A 14,578-nucleotide genomic window follows, 5' to 3' on the forward strand; every position below is an offset into this window, starting at 1 on the left:
TGCTTTGGTTAGATCACACCTGGAATATTGTGTCCAATTCTGGGCACCACAATTCAAGAGAGATATTGACTTTAAGCTGGAATGTGTCCAGAGGAGGGCGACTCAAATTATCAAGGGTCTGGAGAACAAGCCCTATGAGGAGCGGCTTAAGGAGCTGGGCATGTTTAGCCTGAAGAAGAGAAGGATGAGAGGAGATATGATAGCCATGCATAAATATGTGAGAGAAAGCCCCAGGGAGGAGGGAGCAAGCTTGTTTTCTGCTTCCTTGGAGACTAGGACGCGAAACAATGGCTTCAAACTACATGAACATGAGGAAGAACTTCCTGACTGTGAGAGCCGTTCAGCAGTGGAACTCTCTGCCCCGGAGTGTGGTGGAGGCTCCTTTTTTGGAAGCTTTTAAACAGAGGCTGGATGGCCATCTGTCAGGGGTTATTTGAATGCAATATTCCTGCTTCTTGGCAGGATGGGGTTGGACTGGAGGATGGCCCAGGAGGTCTCTTCCATCTCTTTGATTCTAGGATTCTATGAGAGCGCCAGCCCATCCTTCAATATGTCAAGCAAGCATGGGCCAACTTTGGCTCTCCATCCAGGTATTTCGGACTTCCACAGTGCCTGAATGGAGGGCCAAAGTTGGCCCATGCATGCTCTCTCTGTCGTCGCTTTTGGGCAAGTAAACAAGCTTTGGAGTGCAAGGGGAGCCTGCAAAGAGCGGCTTCTGTTCAGAAACTCGAGCTTGCAAAGTTATTAAAGATGTTTGGGCCTGATTATTACCTGCCTTTTGATTATTAATAGAGAAACTGAAGGGAATTTGCATAATATGCAAACCACCGCAATCTGCCTTTTCTTCAGAAGAGAGAGGAAGTATCAGATAAGGCCTTTTGCCCTTGACGCGAGCCGGGAGTGTTGTGGCTCTCCCTGCAAAGCGACAAAGGGGCTGAGGGTGGGCCAGACCCCTGCCTCATTTCCCCCTGAATCCGAATAGGATCAGTTCACGTTGTTGCCCTTGTCTCTGTGTGTCAGTGCAAAAGGAGAGGTCTGTGGCGGCACATGGCGGGCGCTGCACTGCCTCGCTCTTCTCTTATCAGCCGGGTAGGAACCCATGAATCAAGGTTGGTTTTGGGGGGGAATTCCCTGCCTCTGGGGACCTGCAGCAAAACAGGAAACAGAGCGGCAATGTGTCAGAACTTCCAGGGGTCAGGGGTCAGGGGTGGGATGCTCCTGTCTGCCTGGCGGGGCTCTTTGTGGCCACAGAAGGGCGGCAGAAGTCTTAAGACGTTGTCTTGAGAATTAGTGGTTGGGCTCAGCACAGAGTAGGAACAGGAAGATGCCAAGGAGAGACACTTGCTCTATAAAGGGCAGCCCAGACAGGCCACCTCCTCCCAAATGCCCATCATTCAGTGGACTCTCAAGAGCTTTAGGAGAAAACAAACAAGGATCACCAGCAAGGAATTGTGGGAGTTGACGTCCAAAACACCTGGAGGGAGGGCCAAAGTTTGCCCATACCTGGTGTTGAGAAAACTTGGAATGTTCCGACCCAGAGCTGTGGTGCCTTCCCAAACGACATTTGCCCTGACTACCTAGGATGTAGATACAGACATGAAAGGGGAATCCGAGGGTTTTAGTTGTGTGTTGTGAGGGGATCGTTTTGCACAGTAAAGCCTTGGAAATGAGCAGAGAATGGGGAAAGGAGCCAGGCAGGGATGCTGGGGATCCCGGGTGACTCGCAACTCCCTTCTTCTCTTCCCGCAGATCAAAGCCGAAGAGCCCACAGAGGTGCCTCCAGCTCCAGCCCCGGCTCCGGCCCCGGCCCCAGTCCAGCCGCCCCACCTGCCCCAGGCCCAGCTGATGTTAGCCGGCAGCCAGCTTGCGGGGGTAAGTGGGGGCCCACGCAGCAGCAATGGTGGCAGTGAGACTCAGCTCTTGAGCAAAGGCTCCCAGCCATTAGTCCTCTGGGGGCTTTGGACTCCCCCCCCTCTACCTGAGAGCCCTGCCCAGCTTGGTCAGCAGGAATTCCCAGAAGCAAAGTCCAAAACACCCGGAGGGCCAAAGGCTGGGGGACCCTGCTTGGGTGACACGGGCCAAGGCTTGTGATTCCAAGGCGACTTGTGCAAGGTTGTGTGGCGGAAGCACCACGACATTCTTCATCATTCAGGAGCAGCCTCTCGATTCCATAAACAGGGTGGCTTGGGTGGCTGGGTACCGTGATCAGTGGTACCATGATCAGTGGCTGCCGTGATCTGATCTAACCCTGAGACAAGATGAGAAAGGCAGGGCTCTGACTCTTCTTCAAGCCCCCGATTTAGAGTCTTTCTCACAAGCACCTGTGGATTGCTTTAATGTGGGTGAAATTATGTGGGATGCGTGTGAATGAATGAGAAGGGTCCCCCTCAGGGCTGGGAGTGGGCTTGCTTGGCTCCCTCTGTGCTTGCTGGGGGCGAGTGGGGCTGCAGCACCAGCTCACCTGCTTCTTCCTTCTCTCTTTTGCCTGGCTTGTGCCCTCCCTTCCTTCCTTCCTTCCTTCCTTCCTTCCTTCCTTCCTTCCTTCCTTCCGCCCTTCCCTTGCCCTTCCGCTGCTGCTTCCTCTTGCCCCTGCCCACCCCCTCCCCCCCGGCGCCCCTCGGTGCCCCAGCTGACGGCCCTGATGCCCGCGCAACAGCAGCTGCTCCTGCAGCAAGCCCAGGCCCAGCTCCTGGCGGCTGCCGTGCAGCAATCCAATGCCGCTGCTGCCGCCGCCGCCTCCCAGCAGCCGGGCTCCGACCTGCCGGCCCCGCAGAGCCAGCCCCAGGCGCCCCAGCTGGCCCTCTCGCAGCCCATCCAGCTCACGGCACAAGTAAGCAGGCAGCGCCCGGCCCCCTCCCAGACCAGCGAAGCCGCTCTGCACTTGCTTGTGGTGCCAGAGGGGTCACGCCAAAGGTGGGAGGAGGAGTGACGCCTGTTTCAGCCGCTCTCAAGGCCACTGCGCCACAGGACGGCTCTGGGTGGGAGACCCCCTTCCCTTCCCTTTTTGTGTCCAGATCAAGGGACGTGATGGTGCTTCTCTCTTCTGCTTTGGTCAGTCCTCTCTCTGGAATACGGTGTCCAATTCTGGGCACCATCATTTCAGAGATATTGACTCTATGCTGGAAGGGGTCTCGAGGAAGGGGGCAACCCGAAGACCCTGAATAAGCCCCCTGAGGAGTGTCTTAAAGAGTCTGTCCAGCCAGTTTCAGAAGAGAAGGCTGAGGGGAGACATGATGAGAACCATGTCTAAATATTACCATTTTATAATTTGTTTTTTTTATTATGATTTGGTTATTTTCATTTCATTACTATGTTATTAGTAAGTATTTATTTGATGTTATTGTTTTGTTCATATGTACTTTATTGTATTTTGTTTGGGCTTGGCCTTATGTTAGCTGCCCCGAGTCCCTTCGGGGAGATGGTGACAGGGTATAAATAAAATAAGATCTCTAGAAGGTTCTGAAGCTGTCTGCCCAGGCGCAGAAATAACCATATGTGCAATTCACAGGGACCACGATGGGAAATTTATTATTATTATTATTATTATTATTATTATTATTATTTATTAAATATGTGAAAGGATGTCTTAAGGAGGAGGGAGCCGCCTTGTTTTCCGCTGCTCTGGAAATAGGACTCAAAGGAGCTGTGGATTCAAATGACAGGGAAGGAGATTCCACCTGAACATGAGGAAGAGCTTCCTGTCTGTAAGGAGAGCTGTTCAGTAGTGGAACTCTCTGCCTGAGGATGTGGTGGACTTGAAGCTCTTTCCGTGAAGGCTAGGTGGCCATCTGTCAGGGGTGCTTTGATTGTGCTTTTCTTGTAAGGAGTGCTGTTCAGAAGTGGAACTCTCTGCCTGAGGATGTGGTGGACTTGAAGCTCTTTCTGTGAAGGCTAGGTGGCCAACTGTCAGGGGTGCTTTGATTGTGCTTTTCCTGTAAGGAGAGCTGTTCAGAAGTGGAACTCTCTGCCTGAGGATGTGGTGGACTTGAAGCTCTTTCCGTGAAGGCTAGGTGGCCATCTGTCAGGGGTGCTTTGATTGTGCTTTTCCTGCAAGGAAGAAATAAAGGGGTTGGGCTAGATGGCCCATGTGGATGTGGTCTTTTCCAACGATGAATCTATGATTCCCCGGCTCCTCTGGGGCGAGACCTGCTCCTCCTGCCCCTCTCTCTTTCTACTCTCGCTCACTCGCATGCACTGACCCCTTCCCTTTTCTCATCCGTTCCATTCCTCCTTCCCTCCTTCCTTGCGCCTTCTCCCTTCTCAGGACATCCAGCAGCTGCTCCAGCTCCAGCAGTTAGTCCTGGTCCCAGGGCACCACCTCCAGCCTCCTGCGCAGTTCCTCTTGCCGCAGGCCCAGCCCGGGCAACAAGGTAAACACCCACACAGGGTGGGGCAGGGCAAGGTGGGGGTCCAGCATCAAAGACAGACTGCAGCTCTCATTGTCCCCAGACTGCGGTGAAGCCAAGGGGAGGAGGGGTGACCAGCCTGCCCAGGAAGCCCTGAGTCCGGACGGGCCAGCCTGGGAGGCAGGTAGTAGGCTGGCCATCCCTCTCTGCTTGAGCCCTGAGCCTCTTCTCTCCTCCTCCTCGTCTTCTGCAGGGCTGCTCTCCACACCAAATCTTTTTCAGCTACCTCAGCAAAACCCCGGGAGCCTCCTGTCGAATCAGCCTCGCGCAGGACTCCCAGCACAGGTGAGCACAGGCCAACGGGACAGGAAGGAAGGGAGGAGCACCGAGCCATGCCTAGTCCTCATTGGGAAGTGAAAAGGACTAGCGATAAAGCGGGGGGGGGGGGGGCTGTGCAACAACATTCGGAAGGTACAAATGACAGCCTGCATCCCTCCTCAAAGCTCTCTCTGGCAGAACATCTGTGGAAAGAGCTTTGAGGAGAGTTGCAGCCCTCCCTCCTCCAGCTGGGAGGAGACATCAGAGCACACCTGTTGTAGCCTCCAGGAGAGGCAGGAGAGATCTCAAGGGGAGCAGAGGGTGGCTCCTGTTGTGCCCCTCTTTGTGCTGCACCTGACCCTTCTTCTCCTGTCTCTCCATCCTCGCTGTGCAGCAAGTGACTCGGCCCGGCCTCCCCGAGTCGCACCTGTCTCTCTCGCAGCAGCAGCAGCCGCAGCCGCCGCCTCCGCCCAAATGCCTGGAGCCCCCCTCCCACCCCGAGGAGCCCAGCGACCTGGAGGAGCTGGAGCAGTTTGCCCGCACCTTCAAGCAGCGGCGGATCAAGCTGGGCTTCACGCAGGTAGGCCGGGGGCCGAGGAGGCAAAGGCCTGGGAAATGTCCAGGGCCTTTCACAGAGAAGAAGTGGAGGAATGGCTTAAAGGAGGCACGGGCCAACCCTCCAGGCCCTCCCACCATTCCCAACAGCCGGTAGAGAGTTGCAGTCCAGACCATCTGGAGGGAGGGCTGAGATTGGCCCGTGCCTGGGTTAAAGGGAGCTAAAGGGAGCAAGGAGGAGAAAGAGTGAAAGAATCTGGGGAAAGATAGCGTTGCTCAGCATTGCCGGGACACGGTATGTGGGTGAGAGGGAGACAGAGATATAATAAGGTAAAGGTAGTCCCCTGACATTAAATCCAGTCATGTTTGACTCTGGGGTGTGGTGCTCATCTCCATTTCTAAGCCAAAGAGCCAGCATTGTCCGTAGACACCTCCAGGGTCATGTGGCCGGCATGACTGCATGGAGCACCGTTATATAATATATAATAAATAATCATAAATAATAATAAACTTTATTTCTACCCCGCCACCATCTCCCCAATGGGGACTCAGAGCGGCTTACATGGGGCCAAGCCCAGACAACATAATATAGCAATAAAATCAAAGCATATTCAACAGACAACAACAACATTATCAAAATGGCATTAAAATAATAATAGTAATAATAAAATAAAAATAAAATAAAAATTCCAATAGACACAATCACGATAGAGATGACAATGGGCGGGCCACATATTCCGAATTAAAAAAAACCAATTAACAGACTATGATGAGATGAAATAGGAGCAGGAAGTTTAAATGAAACTCATAAAACACACAGAGTTGTGGGGCAGAACATTCTATTTGGAGGGCACGAACTCCATTAGCCAAAAATGTTGAGGGGGTATAAAATATTATGCTGAGCACCTACTCGCCAAAGGCACAGCGGAAAAGCCAGGTTTTGAGGTCCTTTTTAAATGTTTCCAGTGAAGGGGATGTTGAGAGGGAGGGGGAGAGGAGGGGAGAGAGGAAAAGGCACAGGACACGTTTTCCAAAAAGAAGATGGTTTCCAGAATGCAATAATTGTTTGCAGAACAGAGAGAGACAAAAATGCTGAGCTGAAGGGTCAACTCAGAGGGGAAATGACAGGCAGGAAAGAAGGGGAGAAAGAAGTTGGATTTCGTGTGCGCACCAATCTGAGACTACAAAACCCACGGTGCAGAAACAGTCAAACATAGCCCTCTCTTGACGCTTGTCTTGGTTTCACGTGATTGTAAAACCGCTCCTCTGTTCTTCTGCAGAATTCAGCTTTTTGTGTTTTATTCTCCCCATTTCCACTCATCCCTGCCTGCCTGGGGGGAGGAAAAGGCAGCCTCCCAAGGTCCAAAGTGCCCGCCCTACTCCCCAAGTGGCCTGCCTGTTTCTTCTTGGGGGGGGGGGGGGAGAGAGAAAGTGCGGTTGACCTGCTTCCCCCGGAATCAAGACTGGAAAGTGTTCTGGACTCTTCCCCGGGTGTCCGGTCCAAAGAGCAGCAAAGCCATGCTGTTCCTGTTGTTCTTGTTGTGTGCTCCTGCAGGGTGATGTGGGGCTGGCCATGGGGAAGCTTTATGGGAACGACTTCAGCCAGACCACCATATCGCGCTTTGAGGCTCTCAACCTCAGCTTCAAGAACATGTGCAAGCTCAAGCCTTTGCTGGAGAAATGGCTGAATGATGCTGGTGAGCGAGGGAAGGGGAGGCGGGAGTGAGGAGGCGAGGCCTTCCTAAGGGCGGGGGGGGGGGGGGGGGGCAGGGTTGCCTAGGTCTCCCAGAAGGTTTGTACCAGGCATGGGCCCTCTTTCCCTCCCTCCAGGGGTTTTGGGCTTCCACAATTCCCGGCTGTTAGGAATTGTGGAAGTCCAAAACACCTGGAGGGAGGGAGGGAGGGAGGGAGGGAGGGAGGGAGGGAAGGAGGACGGAAGTGGGGCCATGCCTGGTGTAGACACCGCCGGCACTTTGAGGACCCGTGTTCCTGCCTTGCAGAGACCATGTCGGTGGACTCCACGCTTCCCAGCCCCAACCAGCTGACCAGCCCCAACATGGGCTTTGACGGGTTGCCTGGCCGGCGCCGAAAGAAGCGGACCAGCATCGAGACCAACGTCCGCTTCGCTTTGGAGAAAAGCTTTCTCGCGGTGAGAGCCCTGGCCTTGGCGGGGGGGGGGGGGGGCGGTCACCCCACAGTTGTGCTGGGCCCCCTCTTTTGCACCCCCCTTCTTTTGCCCAAGGCCTGGGCGTTGTCACAGGGCCCCCCTCCTTCCCTCCCTTGCCCTGCAGAACCAGAAGCCTACCTCAGAGGAGATCCTGCTCATCGCAGAGCAGCTCAACATGGAGAAGGAGGTGATCCGCGTCTGGTTCTGCAACCGCCGACAGAAGGAGAAGCGGATCAACCCCTGCAGCTCTGCCCCCGTCTTGCCTGCCCAGGGCAAGCCCCCGGGATACAGCCCGCTCTTGGTACGCCCCCCCCCATTCATCCTCCAGGCCTTCCCCCCTCCCCCTCCCCTTGCAGCATTTCACCTCCTGGCATAGCCAATACCTGTACGTGCTGGGAGTGGCTGTTGCTTCCAGAAACACCCCGAGAAGGGCCGCTGGGTTCCCATCCTGCCTTACCTCACCATCTGTTGTGTCTCTCACATTTGGTCAGTTTGACAACAGGACTCCTTCCTTCTCTGCTGCCACAATCCCTACCTCCCTCCTGTCTTGGCGTTTTGCAAACTCCTTGCCTCCCAAGACTTGCCAGGGCTGTTTTCTCTTGCTGCAGCCTGTCTGCCTGCCTTCACATCTCTTCATTTTATGGCCTTCCAGTTGTGCCTGACCCCCAGGAGCATCTTTGTACCACCAGCTGCGATAAAGCCCCCCAGTGGACCAGGCTTCCCTTTCCCCTGGAGGCACTTCCAGCCTTCAGAAGACACCTTTGCACCCGTTCATGGCCTAGCCAGTATACAAAACTTCGCAGAGCTCAAAACAATATGGGGGGAGATACAATTCCATGAGTCCCCAGTCTCTAATGTGGGAATCATGCAACCGTATCTCCCCCAACAGTGACTGGGGATTCAGGGGGTACAGTCCAGCCTCCTGGAAACTCTGATCACAACAGCTGTGTGCTCAAATATGGTCTGCTTCTTGGTACAAAGAAACAGGAAGAGGGTTTGTTTGTTTGTTGCCACACTTGTACCCGCCCTGCTCACCCCGAAGGGGACTCAGGCCTTTCAAAGGCAACAATTGGATGCCATACGTAGACAGATATCAATAAATGAGGTTTTGATCCAAACCATTTAAAATATCCAACATTAAAACATCAATGAAGACCACACACCCCAAGTCCTCCTCCAGGGCCAGTTTGGGGCGTTGCGCCCTGTGCCGGCTCTTCCTGGGTGGGATGCCCACGCCTGTCCCATCCCTCGCCTTGCCCTCGTGACCCTCCGCTCTTCTCCGCAGGTGACCAGCCCCGGCACAAGTCTGCCTCTCTCCCAGGCTTCCAGCAGTTTGAGCACAACAGGTAGCTCTTTCCCTGTGCTCTTCCGGGGTCCCTCCTCCTCGGAACCTGTGGGAGGGGGAGCGCCAAGTCACGCTGGCCAAGGGCCCCAAGGGTGCAGTGGAGCACCCCGAGAGTGTCCCTCTCTGGCCAAGCAGGGTGCCCGGGGAGCCTCTTGCTGCCTGAGGCACCATCTTGGCCACTGCAGAAAAACCCCAGCTCTGCCCCTTGGTTGCCCCTGGAGAGGGTGGCCATGGCATGGTGGGGGTGCGACTGTTCTGCTGGGCAAAGGGGCCCAGCTCTAACCTCCTGGCGCTTTCTCCTGAGCAGTGACTACCTTGTCCCCAGCGATCTGCTCCCTGACCCCGAGCCGGACAGCGGTGGGAGTGGGGGCCACCGTCCTCAATTCGGCCACTCCACCCCCCAGCAACAGCACAAACCCCAGTCCCCTGAGCGCCGGCAGTGGCGGAGTGGGAGGCGGTGGCGGAGGAGGAGGCCTCCACCCGGCCCTCAGCCTGCAAGCCCTGAATCCCAGCCCGGGGTAAGTAAGGGGCCGCCAGGGAGGGAGGGAGGGAGGCTGGCCCTGGCCGGTTCAGGGCAAGTGGGAGCACGGGAATCCAGGATGAGGTCCAGAAGTCAGAAGTGGTTTCTGGGGCTGCTCTTTCCAAATGTCCAGATGCGTACCTGGTCATTCCCAGCACCGGCTTCAATATCTTTAATGGAGAACCTAGATCCCCTCCTTTCTCTGTCGTCTTCGAGTGCCTCACAAACGGCTCATTGACACTGCCATGGTGAGGGAGATGGAACTGGATTATGTGGCAGTGTTTGTTACGCAGCACGTGTCTTATTCCAGCGACCTAATGCCCAAAAACCCAGATGCAAAATAGTCTCAGACCAATAGTCAAAGTGAACAGAAAATCTTTACTCTCTTTGCAGAGATGAAACAAAACTGGTAATGCAGCACACACAAATCAGCCGTGCAACATATTTAAACAGTCTTTGTAATAAGCATAAAACAAAATATTTTCTAAGCAGCAAATGGGAAATCAAAACAACCTGAAGTAAATAGCCATTTCACCATAAGCATCTCCTGCTGGAACTCCACGCTGGTGAAACAGAACTCAGCAGCAGCCCTCCAGAAATCCAGCACCCACCAGACATTCAGCACCCACCACACTGTAATTTACACAGTCTTTGTAATAAGCATAAAACAAAACATTTTCTAAGCAGCAAATGGGAAATTAAAACAACCGGAAGCCAATAGCCATTTCACCATCAGCAACTCCTGCTGGAACTCCATGCTGGTGAAACAGAACTCCAGCAGCAGCCCAGAAATCCAGCACCCACCACACTGTCTTGAAAAACCTCAAACAGTTCTAGCTCCTTGGCTGTGGCACAAGACAACTGCCTTGACCTACTTAGTCAGCTGAACCAGATAATTACAAACAATAAGGTGTTTCTTCACACATATACTTGTGTCCTGCAAAGACTTACCATAACAGTAGCCCCCAGTGGTGCAGTGGGTTAAACCCCTGTGCCGGCAGATGAGCTCCCTCTATCAGCTCCAGCTCCACATGCGGGGACATGAGAGAAGCCTCCCACAAGGATAATAAAAACATCAAATCATCCGGGCGTCCCCTGGGCAACGTCCTTGCAGACGGCCAATTCTCTCACACCAGAAGTGACTCTCAAGTTACTCCTGACACAAAAAAACAAAAACAAAACCCTAACAGTGTTGACTCATATAACGCAGTTCCATGCAGTTCAATCTGCATTACAATGAATAGAATAGAATAGAATCAAAGAGTTGGAAGAGACCTGGTGGGCCATCATCCAGTCCAACCCCATTCTGCCAAGAAGCAGGAATATTGCATTCAAAGCACCCCTGACAGATGGCCATCCAGCCTCTGCTTCAAAGCCTCCAAAGAAGGAGCCTCCACCACACTCCCTCCGGGGCAGAGAGTTCCACTGCTGAACGGCTCTCACAGTCAGGAAGTTCTTCCTCATGTTCAGATGGAATCTCCTCTCTTGTAGTTTGAAGCCATTCTTCCATTGCGTCCTAGTCTCCAGGGAAGCAGAAAGGAAGCTTGCTCCCTCCTCCTCCCTGTGGCTTCCTCTCACATATTTAGACATGGCTATCGTAGCTCCTCTCAACCTTCTCAATGGGAGTGTAGATGGGGGTGAAATGGTGTTCTTGCACTCTGTTACTCTGGGACACACCTTTGTTGGGGCCACTGCAATGCGCACAACGCATCCTCTGAGCTTTTCAGGCTCCATGGCCTCTCCATCAGGATGAGGTGTTAAGAAATCACACAGGAGAAGAAGAAGAGCGGGGATGGCGGGGTCACAGGTCAACACGTTGCCTCCTGGGTGTTTTGAAAAGAAGCCTTTGGGCGAATGTTTTCCCCAATACGCCTCCCACTCCCTCTCCCCCCCCCCCCCCCAAAGTTAACCTGCCGCCTCTGGTTTGCTTGCAGAAGCACAGTGCTGGGGGTGAATGCAGGGTTAAACCCCGCGCTCATGGCCACCAACCCGCTGGCCACCATACAAGGTTTGTGGAACCAAGACCCAGACATGATGTCATCATCCCATCCGCGGCTCCACTGTCTGTGCCTCAGAGAGAGAGAGAGAGCGGGGGGGGGGGCAGAGGGAAGGGTGCCTTTGCGTGCCGTGGCGGAGGGGGGGGGGCTTCTGTGCTGTGTGGAAGGCACGACGTGGGCGCGCTGACGGAGCGTCTGGAGGAACCCACTTGGGATGGCACTCCGTGAGCGCTGTCTGACCCGCCAACACAACATGGCTGCCGCCTGACTGGGCAGACCCTCGTGAGATGCTCAGATGCGCTTCGCTCCATGAAAACAAGTGGTTGCCTTTCACTAGCTCCACTACAATTGTTTCTGCTGGTGTTAGTACACCCCTCCCCTTCCTTTGGGCAAGTCACTCAATCTCAGCCAAATTAAGCATATGTACATCACAGTTAAACGGACTGACATTAAAATGGAATTAAGCCGTGTATCCTGGTTGACTAGTTTGGAGTATCTTGTTCTGGAGATCAACAAGGGGCCTCTTCAGCCCCAAAACTGGAACACAGAGCCATTCCCCATTCTATGTATTGCCGAAGGCTTTCATGGCCGGAATCATTGGGTTGTTGTAGATATTTTTGGGGGGCTATATGGCCATGTTCTAGAGGTATTCTCTCCTGACGTTTTGCCTGCATCTATGGCAAGCATCCTCGGTGAGGTCTGTTGGAACTAGGGAAATCATAGAATCATAGAATCAAAGAGTTGGAAGAGACCTCATGGGCCATCCAGTCCAACCCCCTGCCAAGAAGCAGGAATATTGCATTCAAATCACCCCTGACAAATGGCCATCTAGCCTCTGCTTAAAAGCTTCCAAAGAAGGAGCCTCCACCACACTCCGGGGCAGAGAGTTCCACTGCTGAACGGCTCTCACAGTCAGGAAGTTCTTCCTAATGTTCAGATGGAAATGGGGTTTATATATCTGTGGAATGACCAGGGTAGGAGAAAGAACTCTTGTCTGCTGGAGCTAGGTGGGAACGTTTCAACTGACCACATTGATTAGCATTTGATGGTCTGGCAGTTCTTTTTGGTGTGGCTTGTGAGTGCCTGGGGAATCTTGTTGAGAGGTGATTCCCCATTCTGTGCATCAGATCATATTCCCAGAGAGAGAACTGAGCCTGGGGCCTCCTTTGGGCACAGTACGGGGCTATGGGCCTCCCTCCCACACTTGCTTCCTCTTTGGAAGCAGATCTCCCAGAATTCCCTGGAACCAAGGTCTCTGCAAACAGCGTGATTGGCGTTTGTGTGTTTGCGTGGTGTGCACGTGAGTGGCTGTGGGAGGACAGAGTGCGCACGAGCACGGCCAGGCAGTGGAGCCCAGCACCAGCCCCCCTTCCTCCTGCAGTGCCCCCCCTCAGGGCCAGGAGGCATCACCATCATCATCACCATCATCATAACTCCCATCCTCCACACCGTGCCTTGCTAACCCTCCACCTGTGTGTGCACTCTCATCTCTCCCAGTCATCTCTCTGCCCGTTTTGTGTGTTTTCTGGCCTGGCTAATGTGGGTGGGGAGAAGCCATGCTGCCATGCTCCACTCCTTCCCAAAGGCTGTAATGTCGAGGGGGAGGGGGCCATGGGGCCTCCAAATGGGGATGGGGGCCCTTTGTAGCATCCCTTGTTGGCCCAGGCATTTGTGAAGTGGCGGTGGGATCCATATATTATTATTACTATTATTATTATTATTATTACTGTACGTATTCTTTAGATCCCACTTTTCTCTCCGACAAGGAGACTCAAAGCAGCTAAGGCAGGAGTCTTCAAACTAAGGCCCGGATACGGCCCTCCAAGGTCATTTACCTGGCCCTCACTGAGAGTCAACATAAGTCTGAAATGACTTGAAAGCACAACAACAACAACAATCCTATCTCACCAGCCAAAAGCAGGCCCACACTTTCCATTGAAGTATTAACAATTTTATATTTCTTAAAATTGTTCTTCATTTTAATTATTGTATTGTTTTGAAGTGTTTGTGCAGTGTGCATAGGAATTCATTCATGTTTTTTTCAAATTATAATCCGGCCCTCCAACAGTTTGAGGGACTGTGACCTGGCCCTCTGTTTAAAAGGTCTGAGGACCCCTGGGCGAAGGCATCACTCCCCATGCCCTGCGGAGCCAACCTGGGCAGAGTCCTTCTCCTCAATCTCCCTTTCTCAGTTTGGTCTCATCCCTCGTGGCCCCTGGGACCCTTGGCATGCTGCAGTGGGAGGAGAGCCCACATGTGGCCTGCCCTTCCTTCCTAATAAATAATAATAATAATAATAATAATAATAATAATAATAATAAGACTCAGAGCAGCTTCCATCTGGCTGACCCCCCTCCCCTTTCTCTGTCCCTCCTCAGCCTTGGCCAGTGGTGGAAGCCTGCCAATTACCAGCCTTGATGCCAGCGGCAACCTGCTCCTGAGCACCAGCGCCAGTGTCACAGGGGCCGGCAGCCAGAGCATCGTGACCTCTCCGCTCTTCCTGAACCACGCCGGATTGCCCTTGCTGAGCGCCACCTCGGCAGGCAGCGTGGGGAGCCTGGTGTCAGCGGCGGCAGCGGCAGCAGCAGCGGCGGCCTCCATGCCCAGCAAGTCTCCCGGCCTGACCTCTTCCTCCTCCTCTTCCTCTTCCTCCTCCTCTTCCTCCTGCTCCTCGTGCAGCTCGGCCGCCAGCGACATGGCACAGACTCTGGCCCAGGCCACTCCGGGATCCGCCACCGCCGAGCCGGACGCCAAGACGGAATGAGGGCCGCTGCCGGCACAGAGGGGAGCCGGAGGAGGAGGAGGAGGAGACCCCGCACGCAGCGCCTTGGCGGCAGAGGATTGCGGCGGCGGCGGCAGAGCGTTGGACCTACAAACCGACGAGCGAAACCAAAAAAAAGTGTATGAACCAAAACCAAACAAAGAATTGTCAGCAACAGCCAAACGAAGAAAAAAAAACCCAACCAAAAAATAGAAAATAACCCAAAGTAGCCAAAACCAAGCCAAGCAAAAAGGGACAAAGGAAGAAACCAAAAAGAATTCCCCAAACCCGTGCTTTTCTTTTCCAGGGGTTTTGTTTCCTTTCCCCCTCCTTCTCCTCTTCCTCGTCCTCAGCAAGAACCAAACCGCCTTGCCAAAGGTGACTCCTCGAAACGCTTTCTTAAAACGACGACTTCTCTTTATTTTTCACCTGCGGGTTTCCTTGGACAGCGCCAGGAAGGAAACACACAGGGAACAACGGGGAGAGGAGTTTTTCTTTTTTGGTAAAAAAAATACGAGCAAAAAAAAAAAAGAGAGAAAAAGGAAAAAGACAAAAAACAATAATAATAA

General features: G+C 53.5%; 1 protein-coding gene across 4 annotated transcripts in view; it reads left to right on the forward strand.

Annotated features, from left to right (window-relative positions):
• LOC132780157 (POU domain, class 2, transcription factor 2-like) overlaps window positions 1-14,161 on the forward strand; it is an 86,549-nt gene extending 72,388 nt beyond the window's left edge. For 3 of the 4 annotated variants that reach the window (XM_067461182.1, XM_067461181.1, XM_067461183.1), the window contains 12 exons: window positions 1,750-1,872; window positions 2,630-2,830; window positions 4,265-4,370; window positions 4,600-4,691; window positions 5,059-5,244; window positions 6,775-6,916; window positions 7,220-7,368; window positions 7,511-7,687; window positions 8,672-8,732; window positions 9,039-9,249; window positions 11,186-11,259; window positions 13,627-14,161. In XM_067461182.1, the coding sequence (XP_067317283.1) occupies window positions 1,750-1,872; window positions 2,630-2,830; window positions 4,265-4,370; window positions 4,600-4,691; window positions 5,059-5,244; window positions 6,775-6,916; window positions 7,220-7,368; window positions 7,511-7,687; window positions 8,672-8,732; window positions 9,039-9,249; window positions 11,186-11,259; window positions 13,627-14,012 (1,908 nt within the window). In that variant the 3' untranslated portion in view covers window positions 14,013-14,161. The remainder of the gene's footprint in view (window positions 1-1,749; window positions 1,873-2,629; window positions 2,831-4,264; window positions 4,371-4,599; window positions 4,692-5,058; window positions 5,245-6,774; window positions 6,917-7,219; window positions 7,369-7,510; window positions 7,688-8,671; window positions 8,733-9,038; window positions 9,250-11,185; window positions 11,260-13,626) is intronic. The other variant, XM_067461184.1, reaches the window with a different exon arrangement.
• Window positions 14,162-14,578: the final 417 nt, after the last annotated feature.

Source organism: Anolis sagrei, chromosome X (genome assembly GCF_037176765.1).
Source record: "Anolis sagrei isolate rAnoSag1 chromosome X, rAnoSag1.mat, whole genome shotgun sequence".
NCBI classification, from domain to species: domain Eukaryota; kingdom Metazoa; phylum Chordata; class Lepidosauria; order Squamata; family Dactyloidae; genus Anolis; species Anolis sagrei.